Source organism: Lontra canadensis, unplaced genomic scaffold (assembly GCF_010015895.1).
Source record: "Lontra canadensis isolate GAN:19392208 unplaced genomic scaffold, GSC_riverotter_1.0 scaffold101, whole genome shotgun sequence".
NCBI classification, from domain to species: Eukaryota; Metazoa; Chordata; class Mammalia; order Carnivora; family Mustelidae; genus Lontra; species Lontra canadensis.
This window is the reverse complement of record NW_022631095.1, coordinates 5,813,619-5,837,959: the sequence shown is the minus strand read 5'-3', so window position 1 is coordinate 5,837,959 and position 24,341 is coordinate 5,813,619. Positions and strand designations below refer to the sequence as shown.

The 24,341-nt window shown below is 38.3% G+C and overlaps 1 protein-coding gene across 4 annotated transcripts in view; it reads right to left on the bottom strand.

Annotated features, from left to right (window-relative positions):
• The window catches only part of HOOK3 (hook microtubule tethering protein 3), a 108,663-nt gene that overhangs the window by 3,947 nt on the left and 80,375 nt on the right, over positions 1-24,341 (bottom strand). For 3 of the 4 annotated variants that reach the window (XM_032837968.1, XM_032837964.1, XM_032837967.1), the window contains 6 exons: positions 18,415-18,502; positions 15,937-15,942; positions 13,036-13,070; positions 9,597-9,679; positions 1,046-1,146; positions 86-190 (listed from right to left, as the gene is read on the bottom strand). In XM_032837968.1, coding sequence (XP_032693859.1) covers positions 86-190; positions 1,046-1,146; positions 9,597-9,679; positions 13,036-13,070; positions 15,937-15,942; positions 18,415-18,502 — 418 coding nt within the window. The remainder of the gene's footprint in view (positions 1-85; positions 191-1,045; positions 1,147-9,596; positions 9,680-13,035; positions 13,071-15,936; positions 15,943-18,414; positions 18,503-24,341) is intronic. The other variant, XM_032837965.1, reaches the window with a different exon arrangement.

Genomic DNA, 24,341 nt, shown 5'->3' with positions numbered 1-24,341 from the left:
TCAAATAAATAAATAAAATCTTTAAAAAACAACAACAACAGCAAAAAACACCAAATATCTTATCATATAGTATACAGCAAAGTACCTCTAAAGAATGGAAGAGTCGGTCTCGTTCCTGAAGCTGATTTTTAAGAGCTTGTATTTCTGGTGCGGCTCCTTGATTCTGCTTAGGGTCTAGAGTACGGATAACCTGCAAAAAGAAATAAAGAAAAAAAAATTTTTAAAGATTTTATTTATTTATTTGTGAGAGAGAGTAAGAGAACATAAGAAGAGGGAGGGTTGTAGGGAGAAGCAGACTCCCCACTGAGTGGGGAGCCCAACATGGGGCTTGATCTCAGGACTCTGGGACATTACCTGAGCCAAAGGCAGAGGCTTAACTGACTGAGGCACCCAAGTGCCCCCAAAGAAAAAATCTTATTGTATGCCTCAGCTAACCTCTGCCTCTGAGCAGCACAATACTTAGAGGAATGGGTCCTGAGGGTTAAAAAGCCTGTCACTGTGACTCTACTGCCTTCTCTGCCAGCAGCTTGGTTTAGGCCATGGGCATGTTATGCAATCAATTCTAGTTGGCCAACTAGCAGTCTTCTGGGAAAGGTCTTTTTGCTTTTTGGCTCAATACTTTTACTATAAAAACTGATCAAACCTATAGAAAACTAAAAGAGGGGAACAGAAACCCATTTCCTTTAATCCCAATTCAGCAACTGCTGCACTGCCATTTTCTCTACACCTACACACACACACACACACACACACGCGCGCGCGCGCGCGCGCGTGCGCAATTGTTTGGGAGCCTACTGTAAAGCAATCTGCAGACCTGGGAACATGTAACCCCCTAAGTACTTCGACATGCGTCTTCTTAGACTAAGGACATTCTCTTACACAATCACAATACCAACATCTCTGTAAGAAAACCAACAATTCTGTAAGTCATCACTGTTCAATCCAAATCCGCATTTCCACAAGTGTCTCCAAATGTCTTTGATAAATCACTTCTCCTTCCACCCCCAATTCGGGCCCCCAAGATAAATGCATTACAGACACTCACACTTTTGGCTTTCTCTAAGTATTTTTTATACCGTTCCTCCATTTGCTTCATTTCCTCTTCTTTCTTCCGTAAAGCTTCTTGTAATTCTTCAATTTTTAAGGCTATAGATGAGAGAGTGAAAAAAGAAAAAAAATTTTTAGATTTTAACAACCTGAAAAATATTTCGAATAAGTAGTAGCTTTGAGAGACTGTTTGGTCTATTCCTATATATAAATTTTTTTAAAGGATTTTATTTTTTTTGAGAGAGAGAGGCGAAGAGAGAGAGCATGAGAAGGAGAGTCAAAGAGAGAAGCAGACTCCCTTCTGAGCTGGGAGCCGATGTGGGACTCAATCCTGGGACTCAAGGATCATGACCTGAGCTAAAGGCAGTCGCTTAACCAACTGAGCCACCCAGGAGCCCTATCATATATATAATTTTATTTTAAAAATTCATAATTTTTGTTTTCATAAAACAACTTTTTAATAAAGCAACTTTTTTTTTTTTTAAACATGTATTTTTATCCCCAGGGGCGCAGGTCTGTGAATCGCCAGGTTTACACACTTCACAGCACTCACCATAGCACATACCCTCCCCAATGTCCATAACCCCACCCCCCCTTCCCAAACACCCTCCCCCCATCAACCCTCTGTTTGTTTTGTGAGATTAAGAGTCACTTATGGTTTGTCTCCCTCCCAATCCCATCTTGTTTCATTTATTCCTCTCCTATCCCCTTAGCCCCCCATGTTGCATCTCCTCTCCCTCATATCAGGGAGATCATATGATAGTTGTCTTTCTCAGATTGACTTATTTCGCTAAGCATGATACCCTCTAGTCCCATCCACGTTGTCGCAAATGGCAAGATTTCATTTCTTTTGATGGCTGCATAGTATTCTATTGTGTATATATACCACTTCTTCTTTATCCATTCATCTGCTGATGGACATCTAGGTTCTTTCCATAGTTTGGCTATTGTAGACATTGCTGCTATAAACATTCGGGTGCACGTGCACCTTCAGATCACTACGTTTGTATCTTTAGGGTAAATACCCAGCAGTGCAATTGCTGGGTCATAGGGTAGTTCTATTTTCAACATTTTGAGGAACCTCCATGCTGTTTTCCAGAGTGGTTGCACCAGCTTGCATTCCCACCAACAGTGTAGGAGGGTTCCCCTTTCTCCGCATCCTCGCCAGCATCTGTCATTTCCTGACTTGTTAATTTTAGCCATTCTGACTGGTGTGAGGTGATATCTCATTGTGGCTTTGATTTGTATTTCCCTGATGCCGAGTGATATGGAGCACTTTTTCATGTGTCTGTTGGCCATCTGGATGTCTTCTTTGCAGAAATGTCTGTTCATGTCTTTTGCCCATTTCTTGGTTGGATTATTTGTTCTTTGGGTGTTGATTTGATAAGTTCTTTATAGATTTTGGACACTAGCCCTTTATCCGATATGTCGTTTGCAAATATCTTCTCCCATTCTGTCAGTTGTCTTTTGTTTTGTTAACTGTTTCCTTTGCTGTGCAAAAGCTTTTGATCTTGATAAAATCCCAATAGTTCATTTTTGCCCTTGCTTCCCTTGCCTTTGGCGATGTTCCTAGGAAGATGCTGCTGCGGCTGAGGTCGAAGAGGTTGCTGCCTCTGTTCTCCTCAAGGATTTTGATGGATTCCTTTCTCACATTGAGGTCCTTCATCCATTTTGAGTCTATTTTCATGTGTGGTGCAAGGAAATGATCCAATTTCATTTTTCTGCATGTGGCTGTCCAATTTTCCCAACACCATTTATTGAAGAGGCTGTCTTTTTTCCATTGTACATTCTTTCCTACTTTGTCAAAGATTAGTTGACCATAGAGTTGAGGGTCTATTTCTGGGCTCTCTACTCTGTTCCATTGATTTATGTGTCTGCTTTTGTGCCAATACCATGCTGTCTTGATGATGACAGCTTTGTAATAGAGCTTGAAGTCCGGAATTGTGATGCCACCAACTTTGGCTTTCTTTTTCAATATTCCTTTGGCTATTCGAGGTCTTTTCTGGTTCCATATAAATTTTAGGATTATTTGTTCCATTTCGTTGAAAAAAATGGATGGTACTTTGATAGGAATTGCATTAAATGTGTAGATTGCTTTAGGTAGCATAGACATTTTCACAATATTTATTCTTCCAATCCAGGAGCATGGAACATTTTTCCATTTCTTTGTGTCTTCCTCAATTTCTTTCATGAGTACTTTATAGTTTTCTGAGTATAGATTCTTAGCCTCTTTGGTTAGGTTTATTCCTGGGTATCTTATGGTTTTGGGTGCAATTGTAAATGGGATTGACTCCTTAATTTCTCTTTCTTCTGTCTTGTTGTTGGTGTAGAGAAATGCAACTGATTTCTGTGCGTTGATTTTATATCCTGACACTTTACCGAATTCCTGTACAAGTTCAAGCAGTTTTGGAGTGGAGTCCTTTGGGTTTTCCACATATAGTATCATATCATCTGCGAAGAGTGATAGTTTGACTTCTTTGCTGATCTGGATGCCTTTAATTTCCTTTTGTTGTCTGATTGCTGAGGCTAAGACTTCTAGTACTATGTTGAATAGCAGTGGTGATAATGGACATCCCTGCCGTGTTCCTGACCTTAGCGGAAAAGCTTTCAGTTTTTCTCCATTGAGAATGATATTTGCGGTGGGTTTTTCATAGATGGCTTTGATAATATTGAGGTATGTGCCCTCTATCTCTACACATTGAAGAGTTTTGATCAGGAAGGGATGCTGTACTTTGTCAAATGCTTTTTCAGCATCTATGGAGAGTATCATATGGTTCTTGTTCTTTCTTTTATTCATGTGTTGTATCACATTGATTGATTTGCGGATGTTGAACCAACCTTGCAGCCCTGGAATAAATCCCATTTGGTCGTGGTGAATAATCCTTTTATTGAATGATTGAATCCTATTGGCTAGTATTTTGGTGAGAATTTTTGCATCTGTGTTCATCAAGGATATTGGTCTGTAGTTCTCTTTTTTGATGGGATCCTTGTCTGGTTTTGGGATCAAGGTGATGCTGGCCTCATAAAATGAGTTTGGAAGTTTTCCTTCCATTTCTACTTTTTGGAACAATTTTAGAAGAATAGGAATTAGTTCTTCTTTAAATGTTTGGTAGAATTCCCCCGGGAAGCCGTCTGGCCCTGGGCTTTTGTTTGTTTGGAGATTTTTGATGACTGTTTCAATCTCCTTACTGGTTATGGGTCGGTTCAGGCTTTCTATTTCTTCCTGGTTCAGTTGTGGTAGTTTATATGTCTCTAGGAATGCATCCATTTCTTCCAGATTGTCAAATTTGTTGGCGTAGAGTTGCTCACAGTATGTTCTTATAAATTGTCTGTATTTCTTTGGTGTTAGTTGTGATCTCTCCTCTTTCATTCATGATTTTATTTGGGTCCTTTCTCTTTTCTTTTTGATAAGTCTGGCCAGGGGTTTATCAATCTTATTAATTCTTTCAAAGAACCAGCTCCTAGTTTCATTGATTTTATTGTTTTTTTTTTTATGGTTTCTATTTCATTAATTTCTGTTCTGATCTTCATGATTTCTGTTCTCTTGCTAGGTTTAGGGTTACTTTCTTGTTCTTTCTCCAGCTCCTTTAGGTGTAGGGTTAGGTTGTGTACCTGAGACCTTTCTTGTTTCTTGAGAAAGGCTTGTACTGCTATATACTTTCCTCTCAGGACTGCCTTTGTTGTGTCCCACAGATTTTGAACCGTTGTGTTTTCACTATCATTTGTTTCCATGAATTTTTTCAATTCTTTTTTAATTTCCTGGTTGACCCATTCATTCTTTAGAAGGATGCTGTTTAGTCTCAATGTATTTGGGTTCTTTCCAAATTTCCTCTTGTGATTTGAGTTCTAGGTTCAGAGCATTGTGGTCTGAAAATATGCCGGGAATGATCCCAATCTTTTGATACCGGTTGAGACCTGATTTAGGACCGAGGATATTATCTATTCTGGAGAATGTTCCATGTGCACTAGAGAAGAATGTATATTCTGTTGCTTTGGGATGAAATGTTCTGAATATATCTGTGATGTCCATCTGGTCCAGTGTGTCATTTAAGGCCTTTATTTCCTTGTTGATCTTTTGCTTGGATGATCTGTCCATTTCAGTGAGGGGAGTGTTAAAGTCCCCTACTATTATTGTATTATTGTTGATTTGTTTCTTTGATTTTGTTATTAATTGGTTTATATAGTTGGCTGCTCCCACGTTAGGGGCATAAATATTTAAAATTAATAGATCTTCTTATTGGACAGATCCTTTTGAGTATAATATAATGTCCTTCCTCATCTCTTATTATAGTCTTTGGCTTAAAATCTAATTGACCTGATATAAGGATTGCCACTCCTGCTTTCTTCTGATGTCCATTAGCATGGTAAATTCTTTTCCACCCCCTCACTTTATTTTTTTTTTATTTTTTATTTTTTTATATTTTCACTTTTTTTTTTTTAAAGATTTTATTTATTTATTTGACAGAGAGAGATCACAAGTAGGCAAAGAGGCAGGCAGAGAGAGAGGGGGAAGCAGGCTCCCCGTTGAGCAGAGAGCCCGATGTGGGGCTCGATCCCAGGACCCTGAGAACATGACCTGAGCTGAAGGCAGAGGCTTAACCCACTGAGCCACCCAGGCGCCCCCACCCCCTCACTTTAAATCTGGAGGTGTCTTTGGGTTTAAAATGAGTTTCTTGTAGGCAACATATAGATGGGTTTTGTTTTTTTATCCATTCTGATACCCTGTGTCTTTTGATTGGGGCATTTAGCCCATTAACATTCAGGGTTAACTATTGAGAGAGATGAATTTAGTGCCATTGTATTGCCTGTAAGGTGACTGTTATTGTATATTGTCTCTGTTCCTTTCTGATCTACTACTTTTAGGGTCTGTCTTTGCTTAGAGGACCCCTTTCAATATTTCCTGTAAAGCTGGTTTGGTGTTTGCAAATTCTTTCAGTTTTTGTTTGTCCTGGAAGCTTTTTATCTCTCCTTCTATTTTCAATGATAGCCTAGCTGGATATAGTATTCTTGGCTGCATGTTTTTCTCATTTAGTGCTCTGAATAGATCATGCCAGCTCTTTCTGGCCTGCCAGGTCTCTGTGGATAAGTCTGCTGCCAATCTAATATTTTTTACCATTGTATGTTACAGACTTCTTTTCCCGGGCTGCTTTCAGGATTTTCTCTTTGTCACTAAGACTTGTAAATTTGACTATTAGGTGACGGGGTGTGGACCTATTCTTATTGATTTTAAGGGGGGGGGTTCTCTGAACCTCCTGGATTTTGATGCTTGTTCCCTTTGCCATATTGGGGAAATTCTCTCCAATAATTCTCTCCAATATACTTTCTGCTCCCCTCTCTCTTCTTCTTCTGGAATCCCAATTATTCTAATGTTGTTTCGTCTTATGGTGTCACTTATCTCTCGAATTCTCCTCTTGTGGTCCAGTAGCTGTTTGTCCCTCTTTTGCTCAGCTTCTTTATTCTGTCATTTGGTCTTCTATATCGCTAATTCTTTCTTCTGCCTCATTTATCCTAGCAGTGAGAGCCTCCATTTTTGATTGCACCTCATTAATAGCTTTTTTGATTTCAATTTTGTTAGATTTTAGTTGTTTTATTTCTCCAGAAAGGGCTTTTATATTTCCCGAGAGGGTTTCTCTAATATCTTCCATGCCTTTTTCGAGCCCGGATAGAAACTTGAGAATCGTCATTCTGAACTCTAGATCTGACATATTACCAATGTCTGTATTGATTAGGTCCCTAGCCTTTGGTACTGCCTCTTGTTCTTTTTTTTGTGGTGAATTTTTCCGCCTTGTCATTTTGTCCAGATAAGAGTATATGAAAGAGCAAGTAAAATACTAAAAGGGTGGCAACAACCAGGAAAATATGCTTTAACCAAATCAGAAGAGATCCTAAATCGTGAGGGGGGAGAAAGGGATTAAAAAGAGGTTCAGAAAGGGGGGAAAAAAAAAGAAACAATTAAAAAATGAAAACGAATAAAGAAAAAATATAAAAAAGAAAAAAAATATATTAGATAAACTAGTTAAAAAACGTGAAAAAAGAAAAGGGTAAAAGTTAAAAAAAATTTGGCAGAAGAAGAGAAAAAAAATTGAAAAAGAAAAAGAAAATTAAATTAACTGCAAGGCTAAAGAATCATGGGGAGAAAGCCATGAGTTACGTCATTTGCTTTCTCCTCCTCTGGAATTCTGCTGCTCTCCTTGGTATTGAAATTGCACTCCTTGGCAGGTGAACTTGGTCCTGGCTGGATTTCTTGTTGATCTTCTGGGGGAGGGGCCTGTTGTAGTGATTCTCAAGTGTCTTTGCCCCAGGCAGAGTTGCACCGCCCTTACCAGAGGCTGGGCTGAGTAATCTGCTCGGGTTTGCTTTTGGGAGCTTTTGTTCCCTGAGCGCTTTCCGTAGAGTTCAGGAGGATGGGAATGAAGATGGGGGCCTCCCAGTCTCCGGCCTGGAGGAGCCGAGAGCCCGGGGCCCCACTCCTCAGTGCGCCCTCAGAGAACAGCGCCCAATTACTCCCGTCACCCTGGCCTCCGGCCGCACTCCGAGCTCACCGAGCCTGCGACCGGTTCAAGGTAACCCCGAGCTGAGAGCTCACTCCTTGGCTCTGTCTCTGTAGCCGGCTTCCCTGTTCTAATACCTGCAAGCTCTGCGACACTCAGACACTCCCGATCCTTTTGTGACCCTGCGGGACCTGAGGCCACGCTGACCCCGCGTGGGCTTCACTCCGGTTAAGCCTCTGGAGCGATGTCCCTTAGCGGTACAGACTTTTAAAAGTCCTGATTTTGTGCTCCGTTGCTCCGCCGCTTGCCGGGTGCCGGCCCCTCCCCCTGCGGTCTATCTTCCCGTCGCTTTGGATTAATTTCTCCGCCAGTCCTACCTTTCAGAAAGTGGTTGATTTTCTGTTTCTAGAATTGTTGTTCTTCTTCTCTTCGATCTCCCGTTAGATTTGTAGGTGTTTGCAATCTTTAGATAAGCTATCTAGCTGATCTCCTGCTACTTGAAGTAGTCTCAGCTGGCTACTTCTCTGCCATCTTGACTCCTCCCCCCTAAAGCAACTGTTTTTATAAAATAGCTTTTTTTTTAAAAGATTTTATTTATTTATTTGACAGAGAAAGATCACAAATAGACAGAGAGGCAGGCAGAGAGAGAGAGGGAAGCAGGCTCTCCGCCGAGCAGAGAGCCCGACGCAGGACTCGATCCCAGGACCCTGAGATCATGACCTGAGCCGAAGGCAGAGGCTTAACCCACTGAGCCACCCAGGCGCCCCTATAAAATAGCTTTTTTTAACAAAAAAGCTTTTCTTGTAAATAAACAAAAACTTCAGTTTGGAACTGCATAAGTTAAAAAGTATCCATCAATGAAACAAAGTATCCATCGATGGATGAGTACATAAACAAAATGTGGTCAATATGTATAACTGAGTATTACTCAGCCTCAATTCTGATACACCTGTCAACATGGAGACAATATAAGTGAAAATGAAAGGCATTCTGCTAGGTGAAGTAGGCCAGACATGAAAGGACAAATGTATGAATCTACTTAGATGAGTTTACTTAGAACAGTTCTTGGAGAAAGAAAGTAGAACAGTGGCTCCCAGGGGCTGGCAGGACAGGGGAGAATGGGGGGTTACTGTTTAATGGGCACAGAATTTCAGATTGGAATGATGAAAAAGTTCTGGAAATGGATAGCAGTTGCACAACAATGTGAATGTACTAAATGCCACTGAAATATATACTTAAAAAATGGTTAAAATGGTCATTTAAAAAAATGATTTATTTATTTGACAGAGAGAGAGGGAGAGAGCATGAACAGGGAGAGGGGAGCCCGGAGGGAGAGGAAAAGGGACAAGCAGACTCCCCACTGAGCATGGAGCCTGTTGCAGGCCTGATCCCAGGACCCCAAGCTGAAGTCAGATCATCAACCAACCGAGCCACCCAGGTGCCCCTAAAATGGTCATTTTTATGTGATATCTATTTCACCACAGTTAGAAAAGGTGTGTGTGTGGGGGAAGGTCTGTGTCCTTTATTAAAAGCATTAATAAAGTCAGGTTACTTTACAGGTATAAATATCAAAAGCAGTAAAACATCTGACTTTCATGCAACTATACTATGGAAATAGCTAATTACATAAAATATTCATTACCATCTACAGTTAAGGAAAAACTCAAAACTAGAATTAGAAGTATTATAAAGATGATTATATACTCATTCTGTAAATAAGATAAATTCTTTAATTGCTACAATATATAATAGGACCTATTTCTGAAAGGAACAATTTTATATAAAGTCATCACTGGGTATCTGGGTGGTTCAGTTGGTTAAACCTACAACTCTTGGTTTTGGCTTAGGTCATGATCTCAGGGTTGTGAGATCGAGCCCAGTGTGGCATCAGCTTGGGATTCTCTCTCCTCTGCCCTTCCCCCCTGCACATGCACTTTCACTCTCTCAATAAATAAAATCTTAAAAAAAAAAACAAAAAACAAACCTGTGGTAATTAGTACTATAATATGTTAAATATACTTTAATTAAAAACAACTATGCTAATTAGGGAAAACTCACAGCTGTTATTAAATCGTGGTTCAAGATCTTCAATAATGGCTCTCTTCTTCTGCAATTCATTATTGGCTTCATGAAGCTTCTCCCTGTAACAAAATATATAACATATTGTCACCTACTACTACTGCTTTTGTTTTTTTTCCTCACTTGAAATGAAAGATCTAATTTCTTTAGTCTTGAGATACACTTGCATATCACACAACTGCTATGAAACAAAAGAGGATAAAAAAGCCTAATCCAACATGAATATATATTTTTAAAATAGGTTAAAAAATAGAGACAAAAATTTCAGACTTTGAAATAGTTATAATTTCTTTTACATGAATAGGCATAAGAGGACACAGAAAACGTAATGATCTTTTTTTCTAGGAAGAGGATATTATAAAAATTAATTTAAAACTTTACAGAGGTTTTACAGTACAAAAGTCTTATTGTAAAACAGTGTTAAAAATAAAAATAGAATGCTATCCCCCAATAAAAAAAAATGATACATGCACTCACATGGATAGGTATCACAGAATTTTGAACATAGGAAGTTAAATACAAAAGGGTAATACTGTAGGATTCCTTTTACAGGAAGTTCAGAATGTGTCAAAACCCATGAAAGGTGGTTAAGAGAACAGCATAGTGGCTAGTTTGGGGATGGAATCAGTCAATTAGAAGGGAGAATGAAGAATTTTGGGGAGTTTACTGGAAGTATTCTATATGTTGATCTGGGGTATTTCTGGATGTAAAAAAACATTAATCAAACTCAGGAACTTAGAATTTGTGTACTTTATGTAAGTTATATTCCAATCCAAAAGTAAAAAATGAACAGAAAGTTTCTATATATAATTATAATTATAATATGTGTAATTCTCTATTTAGTTTAGCACTTTGTAACAGCAGAGGAAAAAAGGCTGCATAAATTGGAAAATATAGAAAAAAAAAAACAGAAGAAAGAGCACTTTTTAAAGTCTATTTCTGGTCTTTTCTATGAATAATACTCTAATAAGTCTATTTTTCAACAAATTTTTTGAATGTATCTATATGTATCTAGATATAAAATGAGTATATACAGCAGTTAAAATAGTAATTAACTTCCAGCTCAGTAAAAAGGTCATGAAACAGAAATTAACCCAGAAACTTAGGGAACCCAAACTCAGAAGTTTAATCTTTTTCATGACTTTCCTGATGAGCCTTCGTGTGTACTCCTAACCAATATACTGGTGAATTTTGCCAAATTTTCACTTTATACATTATACTGTATGTACTGTCCTGTGACTTCCATCTTTTACGTAACACCACGCTCTTGAGATTCACGTATGTTGACGTGTTAGCTTTGAGTTACATAGCTGACTGTGGCATTATGTTCTATTGTCTGAACATAACTCATTCTAGCTATTGTTTTACAAACTGGTGCTATCTGTATTGGTTCTGCTTTTGTTACTGCAGACAATATTCTTTTATACTTTCTTCTACATGTCTCCTGACTTGGGGAATTTAGGGTTGATGTAGAGAATGGAACTCATGGGTCACAGCATATGTGCATGCTCAGTTTGCTAAGCAAACTGATAGAAACTCAGTGGAGAATATACTGCTGACCATCTTTTGCAATAGAATTACCTTTGCGGAACATCTTCGGCAATACTTAGTATGTCTGATTTTTAATTTTACCCAATTTGGTGTATGTAAAATACAGCATCTTCACTACAGTTTTAAATTTGCATGAGAATGACCTTTTGAAATGTCTATGGACCCTCTTGTGGATTGAATTGTAACTCCCAAAAAAGATACGGTGAAGTCCTAACCCCCAATACCCAGGAATGTGAAAACACTATCTTTGCAGATATAATTAGTTAAGATGAGGTTGTGCTGGATCAGGGTGGGCCTTAAGTCCAATGACTGGTGTCCCTATATGAAGGCCATGTGAAGACAAGATGTACAGAGAGGAGGATGCCATGTGAAGATGGGGAGATAAGAGACTAGAGTGATGTCTCTATAAGCCAGGGAACAGCAAGGATTGCTAGAAGTCAGCCTGAAGACTCCCTTAGAACCTACAGAAGGAACCCATTCTGCTGACCTCCCTGATTTTAGACATGTAGTGTCAAGAACTGGAAGAAGATAAATTTCTGCTTTCTTTTTAGTCACCCAGTTTGTGGTAATTTGTTATGGAAGCCACTGGAGACTAACAGGCTTCATCCTCAATAATAAATTCTTTTTGATGAAGATATTTACCATGTAAATGAACACAGAACAATGGTTCTGTTGTATGAACAATGGACTGTTGTATGAAACAACAGGTATTCTTTTTTTTTTTTTTTTTAACAATAGAGAAATGGTTAAAAAAAAAAAGGATAGAATTCAGGACTGAATTCTAACTCCAGGTAACCCCAGAATGGCTAGAAGGCAACATTTTTTCTTCTGTTAGTGCATTAAGAATCTGCCCCTTGTTATACTTGCCAGCAAGTGTCAGTACCTGGGATTATCTCACTTCTCCCATATTATCCCCACCCCCAAAAAAGATAGCATGAGACAAACTGCTCATATAAAAAAATTATAGAGATTTTTTTCCAATCATAGTAGAAGAAGTCAAAATTATCTCTGTGATACTGAGGATGTCTGGTTTACCATAGTGGAACACTGTTAACACCCCCAACAGGCTAGCAATTCATGGCCACCATACATTCAATGTTCGTTAGGAGAGTGTTGCTAAAAACTGATAGGAAGGATTAAAATTGTTACTGGGTGTGAGGAAAATCACTAAACATTCCTAACGATGTCAACCTCAGCTAAAGATAAAGATGGATAAAGATTTCTTCTTCATAAGAAAACAAATGTAATATTTTAAAATTTATTTCATTTTTAAGGTTAAAAAGTCACTTTCAAATATATTTGTAACTCAAGGAAATGTCTGAAAACCTGCTACTGATAAGCTCTGTAGTACTTTAAAACTTCACTTAAAAAGGAAGATTCAGCTGCCTATACTCTAGAGCTGGCAAACTACAGTCTCTGGGCCAAATTCAGCCAGCTGCCTGTTCTTGTATAAAGTTTTACAGAACAGTCACAACATTAATCTATAGTCTATGGCTGCTTTCAAACTACGAGCTACATGATTGTGACACAGACCATGGTTTACAAAGCCTAAGGTAGCTGCTAGCTGGCCCTTTACAGAAAAAGGTTCCTGCTTCCTGATCTATAGTGTCTCAAACTCCTAGTTATAAATACTACCACAAACACATAAAACTCTGGAGTCTTAGGAGAAAACAGTTCTAAAGCAGTACTTATTTTGACTTAAGGACACCGGGTGGAGATGACCCTTTAGACAATAAATAAGTCTTATAATTTCCTGTATCTTCAGGGGCCACCTGTGCCATTGCCTACATACTCTGTAACCACCTAACAAAATACTTCTATTTCACTGGAGGATAGGAGAATGAGACTCAACAGCTTTTATACTTACAGATGTTCTTCAAGCTTCTTTTTTAGAAGAACTGACTGAAAATGGAAAATAAAATAAATTTATTTAACAGTTTAACTAACAAAATTATTTTTTAAAAATAAAGAGTACAGTAGTAATGAGTTCTCAGTTAAGTTCTCTGGTCAAAGAGCTCAAAATAGACAATGTACCTAAGTCTATTTCTCTCATTCTCTCTCTCTCTCTAAGATTTTATTTATTCACTTGTCAGAGAGAGAGAGAGAGAGAGAGAGAAAACACAAGCAGGGGGAGCAGCAGGCAGAGGGAGAAGCAGACTCCCTGCTGAGCACAGAGTCTGATGCTGGGCTCATCCCAAAGCCTTGGGATCATGACCTGAGCCGAAGGCAGCCATTTAACCAACTGAGCCACCCAGGTGTGCCCCTATTTCTCTTTTGATTGGAAAGAGAGCAGACCATGAGTGATAGCAATCAGTATAAAATACCTAGAAACTTCATATCTGAAGTCTCTACAGTCAAGAAGAACTGAAAAGGGGTGCCTGGGTGGCGCAGTTGATTAAATATCTGCGTTAGGCTCAGGTCATGACTGGGATCAAGCCCTGCGTCAGGCTCCTTGCTCAGTGGAGAGCCTGCTGCTCCCCCTACTTGTGCTGTTTCTCACTATATCTGTGTCAAAAAAAAAAAAAAAAAAAAAAAAGTAATAAAAAGGCCACTTATACACAGACCTAATATTCCTGGACCCAATAGGCAGGTAGAATTCTAATAATAATAGATTTTTTTTCCCTAACATACTTTTTTTTTTTTTTTAAAGATTTTTATTTATTTGACAGAGATCACAAGTAGGCAGAGAGGCAGGCAGAGAGAGAGAGAGAGAGAGGAGGAAGCAGGCTCCCTGCTGAGTAGAGAGCCTGGTGCAGGACTCCATCCCAGGACCCTGAGATCATGACCTGAGCTAAAGGTAGAGGCTTTAACCACCTAGCCACCCAGGCACCCCCCAACATACTTTTCATCGACTATATTATTCTCCTAGCATCATGGTAGAGACTGGGATCAATGCCAAAAACACTGACTTACTCAAGAGATTTCTGAATATGCACACAAGTAATTCATGTGATTGTATGGGAATGTGAAGGACGCTGTATGCACAGAATTTAATTTACTTAAGAACGAAGCTTTGGCTGGAGATTTTTAAAAAACTCTCCTGGTGAGGTGCCTGGGTGGCTTAGTCACTCAAGCATCCGACTCTTGATTTGGGCTCCTTGCTCAGCAGGGAGTCTGCTTGAGGACTCTCTCTCTAAAATAAATAAAACCTTAAAAAAATAATAAAAATAAAGTCTCCTGGGGTGGGGTGTCTGGGTGGCTCAGTGGGTTGAGCCTCTGCCTTTGGCTGGGGTCGTGATCTTGGGGTCCTGGGATGGAGCCCTGCATTGGGCTTTCTGCTCAGAGGGGGGCCTGCTCCCCCCACCCCCGCCCCTGCACACCTGCCTCTCTGCCTGCTTGTGATCTGTCAAGTAAATGAATGGAGAAAAAAAAAAAAAAAAAAAAAAAAAAAAAAAAAAAGGTCTCCTGGCGTGCTTGGGTGGCTCAGTCGGTTAAACACCTGACTCTTAATTTTGGCTCAGGTCATGATCTCAGGATTATGAGACTGAGCCCTGTGGCAGCTAGCACTGGGTGTGGAGCCTGCTTAAAATTCTTCCTCTTCCCCTATGTCACATGTGTGCTCTTTCTCTCCCAAAACACACACACACAGTCACCCAAAAAGCAGATGAGAATTGGCCTAAAAAAAAAAAAATAAATAATAATAATGGCATTCTATAAAGGACCACTAGGTTTTGTAACTAAAAACTTGAGGTACATATTACTAATGAGTTCTACGAAACATTCCATTTTGAGAGAAATTCAGCCAAACCCAATTAATGTAGGCTTATAAAACAAATTGTCCAATCAGTCAATAGCAGCAGTGATGGGGGGGAAAACCTCCAGTGAGTTTTCTGATTTTCAGTCACCTTATTTAAAAATGATTACTATAATTGTTTATTCAAGTCCATTTTAACACAGCTCTGGAATATATCAAATTTACCTCTTTGTTCAGTATGTAAACTACACCAAGATCAATGGACTACAAGACTCCCATCAGTGTTTCCCCCAAATATAAAAGAAAGGCAATAACTCTGTTAATTTTCAGTTATCGCTTTGTTCATTCTTTCGTACAGATGGTAAAATGCAAATACTTTTTAAGTACCTTAACTGTAATTTTGCATTTACGTTTTGACTGGGCACTAGCAAAATTAGTTTTAACTGAGATAATACGCAATAATCATTCTCATGAGTGGTTAATACAGTAGGCACTGCAGTCTCATGTTAATCTCACCACTGTGAGCCATATCAGCCCATCTGACAGGTGAGGAAGGTGAGACTGGGGAGACATTCAGTAGCTTTCAAGTGGCACACCCAAAATTAAAATCCCAGGTCTGGGAAAAACAAAAGAAAGCAAAAAAACAATATACCCCAAAACAAACCCAGGCCTGCCAGACTCTAAAGTTTGTGCATGGTCTTTACTCCCATGCTTCCTACACTCCACTGCCTCTCCACTGAAGACTGTTACTATTAAAGGAGGTGGCAAGAGGAGGCCAGACTGCAACAGGAAGCTCCAAAATAATTTATAAAAATGTACTAATTATAACAAGGAGGCAGAGCAAGAGTGGGATGGGGGAACAAATAAGAGCAGAGGTCTTTTTGGCTTGACTTGTTTTCAATATCCTTTAAATATCTTAAGTGTAAAGGACATAAACTTGTAAGGAAAATAACATTCATTTGCATAGAATTCCCATAATTAAAAAATTTCAATACCATCAACTATTATGGAAGAGAATGTATATAAATAAAAAATTTGCTCAATATATAGAAATGAATAGGAAGCCATACTTACAATAGCCTTTTGAGCAGAAACCATGCCAAGAGACAGAGAGGACATATTAGTATGAAGCAAATACAGCAGCCAAGTGAAGGAACGATTTAGTAATTCATGAACATAAGCAAAAATTATGCATTTTTTTAAAAAAATGTACATTTTTCTTTCTTCTATGGTCTCCTCATCCTGTCTTGTTCTCTTGAGTTTTATACACTGTGGCTAGCTCATATTATCCATATGACTGGATTTAACAACGCTTTTCTGCTTCCATGCTAAAAATAAATGACATAAAAATAATAATAAAAATGTGTAAACCATCCTACTGACTTAAGGTCACATGAAAGGACTATGCTTTTGGTAACAGAAATGGGCAGAAATTACGCTGTTCTTCAGAGGGGACCATTTGGCCAGTTGTTCTACATACTACCTAATATTCCTGAGATGCGACACTACAGGTTAGTGGAAGAGAAGATGAAAACATCAAACATTTGCTGGATTTGAGTCCTATCACAATAAGGAAAGTTCCTATCTGAATCTTTTCTATATATATAAAAGAACTCTAAGGGAATATCTAAGAAGTTAGAGTAACACCTCTCTAGCATCTGGGCAATCAAATAAATTGACTAACTTAGGCAAATAGTACTTTCATGGCTGGCATCTCACTTCTGAAGTATGTTCTCTTTAAGTAATGGCACAGAGCATAGTTAATCAGATTTGATTACCACAGGGATACCTATGCAAAATTATTGTTTACAGAACAAACTCCTTCTGAATGTTCTAACACAAGTAAGAGAATCAAGCACATATGGCAGCTATCTCTGTAACACTAAGGCGGAGCTGACACTGATGTCCTGCCACTCTTATTTCCCATGTACCACATGCCCTTCCCCTTTCTCCTATAACAAATCAACAAAAAGTCTCCTCAAAGTTTGAGAGACCAAGTGATTTCACTGAAGAAATCACTTAGGTTCATCTCGAAGACAGTCTTAGTTAGCCTTCTAAGTATTTTAATACACTAATGTTGGTTTTGCTTCATCTCTTTCTTGCTTACCATTCTGGATTAGAAAAACACTTTTAAAAAGTGAACCGTAACATTTCAAACTAGTTCTATTTTAATAAGGGAATAAAGTAGTTTAGATGTTGGTGATAATTTTAGGAACTAGGAATCAATTTGGGGTCTAAGAAGGACTACCTACACATTAATGAAAGGATAAACCAAAACCAGAGATCTTAGAAAGAACATACTACCAATAGAAGATAGCTATAGGTTTATGAAACTCATAAAATCAGATCAATGATGAGCTATTTAGATCTAATATTCACAGGTTTTAAGTAATATGCTGGTTCAACACCCCTTCATTGGTTTCTTTCATTTTCATACCCTCTTACATTACTAAGACTGGATAGAAATGATATACCTATAGTTTTGACGATTCTCCAAAAAGCAACTATGTAGAGGTTTATACAACTATGTAAAGGTTTATACTCAAAGGCCAGAGTTTATAGCAAATTACACTAGCAATAATAAAAGAACCAACTGTCTGAAGCAAAGATTGGTCACTAAAATTAAGGTTTTTTTCCCCCTCTTTACACTAATTTTGAACACTCTATAGTTGCGGTTCTACCGTATACTGCTTATTAAAAGGAAAGGATTTGTAAAATTTATTCACACTTTAATCAGAGACTGACTACTATGTGCTACATGAGCATTGTGGTAATTCAGACAGCATGAGAAGATTAAAGTCCATCTAGTTCTGGCTCAACATGTTTACTATATTCTAATGCGACCATAACAGTCAAGCAGGCAAGGCTATGACAGATATGCAGAGTATAAGGGAATATTAAAATAAAAGAAGGTCTGTGAACTTCTATTTGTGTGGGGCTGGCCTGGGGTAGCAAGAGGATTCAGAAATTCAGGGATGGTTATTTCTAAGGATAGCATTATTTTTGAAAATATCAATTATACATAAAAAATTTCTACTTGAACATGCCAAATTTCTAACAGCACTGTTGTTGTTACTGGCCAGAGGGAAAAAACCCTGAACTCCGAAGACTGAGACAAACACATTTATAACACAAAGCCTCAGGGCGCCTAGCTGGCTCAGTCAGAAGAGCATGTGACTTCTTGATCTCAGGATTGTGAGTGTGAGCCCCACAATGGGAGTAAGGAACTTAAATGAATAAATAAAAACTTAGAGAAAAAATCCTAGTTTTCCCACTTCCTAAAACAAACAAAAAAACTCCACAATGCCTCAGTCAATTCCTTAGCTAATAACTACAAATAAACTTCCAATTTCCAGCACAGTGATTCCAATCAGTACAATGAAGTACTGTCTGGTTCTTTCATTAAGGAATGTTAGTAAAAGGAAAATATTGCTTCTTTTCTATAACCAATATAATTGTAAATTATTCTGATAGAGACAATCAAATAAAAAACAGAACTTATAGCTTTTCTTAACACTGTGAAACTATTAGTTGGTACATATTAAAACTTACATCTTCTGCTTTTGAGCCTTGATCCTGTAAAGATTTTTGCAATTCTTCAACTTGTGACTGTACTTCCAGAAGTCTTTGATTCACCAACCTAGAAATCAACTGTATATTAATTTTCCAAGTTCAGACTTACTTTTATCTTCTCGTTAGGTTGTCATGTTGGTTAGAAAGGCAGTATAATTAACAAAACAAACCCTCATGTTAAGATAGTAGTGCAGCTCACTGTTTTGGCTATTTTTTTGTTTTACTTGAAATTTCTATGATGATTTCAAGTATGGTAGTTTAGTGGACATATTTTGTTGCCCCAATGTGCTTATATACACCTAATTATGTGAAGTTCATGTAAATACATTTATTGAAACTATGTGTCAGGCACTATGCTCAGCACTGCGCTAAAAGATCCCCATAGTGAAGGAATTCAGTAGGGAAGCAAAATGTTAAAATACAAGATAAATACTAATACAAATAAATACTTCCACATAGCACACAGAGGTACCAAAAAGGAATAATGACTGCTTGAAGCAGAAAGAACTTTATCTAATCATGTGGAGGAGTTAGGCTTGACTGAACTGGGACTAGAACAAGAAATAAAATACTTAAGCGATTAAGAGTGGAAAGCAGATTTAAAACAGAGAATTCACCACGTCCTAATCACACAGAAAATAAGAGGTTTATTGTGACTTTAAGAATGGCATGTCTAGAGCCTACTTTAAAAAAAAAAAATTCTTTAAAAAAGGGGACGCCTAGCTGGCTCAGTCAGTAAAGCATGTGACTCTTTATTTCAGGGTTGTGAGTTCAAGCTCCATGTTGGGCATGGAGCCTACTTAAAATTAAAAATAAATAATAACTAAATAAATAACATTCTTTAAGAACAACATGTCTAAAGACTAAATTATGAGGGAAAGAATGGCTAGAGATGAAACCAGAGAAGAGGAGAGGTTGGGTACAACCATGCACGAATGCTAGAGTATTTAGAACTTATCTTAAAATCTGGCTGAAATGGAACAACCCACCCAGCCTTTAAAACAATGTTGATTCTGGAGCTCAGAAATTCTCTAAGTTAATTATGATTAACTTGGTTCCCTATTCTTGGGCAATCACCCTAAAGGACTGCAAGAAGGGTGAAACTTAGACAACATTTTAGACAGAGCACATTGGTAGGCGAGAGGAAGATGTTATTAAAAAGGTCAAAGTGAAGGCACGAAGACCAGGAGGAGGCTACCACAGTTATTAATAAGTATGCCTGAAAGAGGAGGTAACAAGGATGAAATCTATCTAAAGGGCAAAAGAATACAAGGAAGAAAAACACTAAGGATTTTGGTTTGAATTACTGAAAAACATTTAATGAAGGGAATTCAGGAGAAACAGGTTGAGAAGGGAAGATAAACTTATTTTGTATTTGTTGAAAATGCAGAGCCTAGAGATATCTGTCAGACAGCTAGACCTCTGTGTCTGAAGCACAAAGAAATATCTGTGTTGAAAATATAGATATAAGAGCCATTTGGAGTTAACTGAGCCATAAGCAAATATAATACGAACTAGAAAGATTGTGAAGAAGAGTGTAAAAGAGAACAAAGATGTCCATGGCAGGTCACCAATCACAGGGTAGAAAGAGGAGCTTCACCCTGAAGAGAATTAGGAGAAACATAAGAGAGTTGTGTTAACTGAAATTAAAAAAAAAGTTTAAGGAAGGGGAAAATGTACAACAACAATGAATACAATAGACATGAGGTAAGATAAAGTCTTGAATGCTCCTACTGGATTGGCCATTTAAGGGAGGACTGGTGATTTTAGGAGGAAACACATTAGTGAAATGGTAGAATGGCAGAACTACCTCAAATTAAGGACAAAACAGGGCAATGAATTTTTATAATCTAAACAGTCAGAAAATTCAATAAGCATTTTTTTTTTTTACTAAGTAAACTATAATTCTTACCATAAATGTTCCAAGTTCTGTAACTAGTGAAAATCACAGTAAAAATTCAATTAAATCTATAATAATAACTGATGTTTTTCAAATCAAAGGATAGAAAATTTGGGTGCTTTTTAAATGGTGAAGGAATTACCTAAAAATCCATACTCAATGTGGGGAGATACATAAATACATTACTAGTGATACTGTAACTTTGTTCCATCTTTTCAGAAAGTAATATGAAAAATATATTTCAAACTATTAGAGTATTTCAACCATCCACCTTAGCCATTTTTGAAATTATTTAATAAAAAAATAGTGTGGTAATTAACATAATGTATACTAAATCCGTATCAAGATGTTCCTTTTAAGTACAACTCAAATGTCTAGTGAGAGGGAATAGACAATCACAGCAATTAAGAACTGTTGAAGTGTGAATTATGCACAGAGGAATGAAGATATACAAATATAAGTGGAAAAAATATGAGTTCATCTTTTTTCAAAAAATGCAACTTCAAAAAAAAAATAAATGAGCATTATAATACCTACTTCATGGTGTTGTTTAGAAGAGTAAGATAATATACAGACTGTTCAGCACAGTACCTGTACATAACAGGCACTCTATAAATGTGAATTGCCTCTAATCTCCCTTCAGAGATTTAGTTAGTTCACATCTTAAGTAAAGTCTACTTACATATAATTGTCAGGAGGTATAGGAAGAGGGTGAGTTTGAGATCATAATAAACTCTCAGTGCGAAGGGAACAAGATCATGTATGTATACTTTGACAAAGAAGTGTATTGTGAGGGTCAGCAAGTATTACAGATTTTAAAAAAGCCAAGTTACTGGGAAAACTAATTGGAAAGGATTGTGGAGGTTTATGACAACCCTTTCCTTCTGACAGACAATATATTGATGGTGAACAAATTGAATTTAAGTTAAAAGATTCAGTGGAACTAGAGATTAAGAACTAGAGATTAAGTTAGAGACAAGGTCCTGTAAATTCTTATTAAACTCCATTAAGAACAAACTTAGGGTAATTCACTTAAGGGAAAAAGCCTTCCATGAGGGGAAGACAGAAAAAAATGTTTTGCAAACATGGCAAAAGAGAAACTGAAAAGAAAGAGGGTATGGAGGGGCGCCTGGGTGGCTCAGTGGGTTGAAGCCTCTGCCTTCGGCTCAGGTAATGATCTCAGGGTCCTGGGATCGAGCCCCGCATCGGGCTCTCTGCTCCACGGAGAGCCTGTTTCCTCCTCTCTCTCTGTCTGCCTCCCTGCATATTTGTGATCTCTGTCTGTCAAATAAATACATAAAAATAAAAAAAACTTAAAAAAAAAAAAAAAAGAAAGAAAGAGGGTATGGATGGGGTGCTTGGCTGGCTCAGCTGGTGGAGCATGCCGCTCTTGCTCTCGGGTTTAGTCAAGTCCCATGCTCAGTGTAGAGATTGTTTAAAAATAAAAACCTTAGAAACAAAAACAAAAACAAAAGGTATGGATTACGTAGAGGCTTTGAATTTAGGTAGCCTGGGTCTGAGACCAAATTCCCTCACCTGTAAAACTTTAATAAAGATAAGACTACATACTTAAAATGAATAGCACAATATATGGAACAAACAAAACCTTAATAAACATTAGCTGCTATTATTATTGTTGTTCTAGGTTACAGATGGTCATACTACAAAGGCAAGTTATCAATCTGTACTGTAATTCAAGCAAAAGGTCTGCTGGGAAGATGGCAGAGTAGGAGGATCCTGAGCGTGCGACATCCCACACATGACAACAGCTAGCTACAACCAGGTACCACCGCAGGAGTGTAAATAACCCAGGAAACAACTTGAAAACTGGCAGAACAAACTTCACAACTAAAGGTACAGAACAGGTCCCACTGAAGAAGGTAGGAAGGGCAAAGTCACGGTTTGGGAGCAAAACAGACCATGACTGCCCATAGTGGGAAGGGAGCCAGTGGCATGGAGAAGGGCGGAAAACACACTTTCACCAGGGAGCCCTGAATAGGAAGGACGGATCTCTGTAATATTTGACTTTCAAAGTGAGAGAGGCTGAATTTCCTGAGTTCTTAAAGCCAGCAAGACTTAAAGCCTGGAATTTAAAAAACTGGTGAGCTCGTCTCTGGTAGAGCCCTGACTGCAACAGGAAGCAGTGCCCCAGCCCTTAAAGACACAGCATGACCAAGGGTAGTGTAGATATAGCACAGAACCAGCACTTTGAAACACCAAGGGCGGACTAGAGGGAGTGATTTGCCCATCTCTGAATGTGGCCCGGAGAAATAGGGATCATGCAGAGACCCTTCCAGGAATAAAGGAACTGGCAGACACCATTTCCCTCTCCCTGTCCCCCAGCAAACACATAGCCACCACTCCTACCTAATTTGTACCAACCACTGCTCCATGGTTCCGCCCTTCCCAGTCACACTCCCCTTAAGCCCAGGGCTGCAGCACATCAACAACCCCCACCCCACCACCATCCAGAAAACTTGTGCAAACCCTGCCAACCTCTCATCTCCCATCTCCCAACTTGTGTGTTTTGTGGGACCTCTGGTCTCATTTGTGGGTCAGATCTCATTTCACAAGCACACCATTGCACACCTTGTTAAAACACTCCCCATCCCTGCTGGGGACCAAACACTGTCCACAATACGCAAAGAAAGCCTCTAAAGACAACTGGGATGAAGGAAAAAGAGGTCAAGACTCAATAGCAGAGCACACACGTAGGAGATGCACCCTGAAGTGCCAGGCCCTGGGGAATAGGCAACACTGCACTACAGGACCTCTTTTTCATTAGGCTGTTATCATTAGTAGCAAGAGAAGTAGCTGACTTTCCTAACAGAAATAGACACAGAAAGTAAGACAAAATAAGGAGACACAGAAATATGGGCCAAATGCAAGAACAGGACCAAACCACAACAAGAGGCCAAAGCAAAACAAATATATGTAATATGCCTGACGATTGAATGTAAGATAGGAAACATAAAGATACTCACGGGACTTGATAAAAGAATGGAGGACATCAATGAGATCCTTCACACAGCATTAAAAGGAACCAATCAAAGATGAAGTACATAATACATGAAATTAAAAATACACTTGATGGAATAAACAGCAGGCCAGATGAAGTGGAGGAACAAATTAATGACCTGAAAGAGCAATGGGAAGTAACCAAACTAAGACAAGGAGAGTAAAGAAAATTAAGCAAATTCAGGATAGCCTTCTGAAACTGGTGACTCCATCAAAGGTAATAACATCTATATGACAGGGATCTCAGAAGGAGAGAGAGAGAAGAGGGCAGAAAATTTATTTGAAGAAATAGCTAAAAACTTCCCAAATTTGGGGAGGGTAACAGATATCCAGATCCAGGAGGCACAGAGAGCCCCCAAAAGTTCAACCCAAAAAGGTTCATACCAACACACATAAAATGGCAGGAAATAGGGATTAAAAAAATTTTTTTAAGCAGCAAGAATAAACAGTTACATACAAGAGAAACCCCATAAAGCTATTGGTAGATTTCTCAGCAGAAACCTCACAGGACAGAAGGGTGGAATGATACTCCACATGCTGAAAGGGAAAAATCTGTAGCCAAGAATATTCTATCCCACAAGGCTACCATTCAGAATGGAAGGATAGATAGTTTCTCAGACAGAAACTAAAGGAATTCATGACCACTGAACCAGCCCTACAAGAAATATGAAAGGAGACTCTGAGTAGATAGGAAAGGCCATAAGGGAGTATGAGAAGTAAAAAACGCAAAAGTAGTAAAAATAAGTATTTCTATAAAATTCAGTCAAGGGGTTCATGAAAGGATATATCACATGACACCATATGCCTAAAACATGCAGTGGGACAGAGGAGTAAAAAATGGGTTTAAACTTAATATAGACTGCTATAGGCAGAAGATATTATATACAAACCTAATGGTAACCACAAATCAAAAACCAATAATAGATATGCAAAGAATAAAGAGAAAGGAATCCAAATATATCATGAAAGAAAGCCAATAAACCATGAA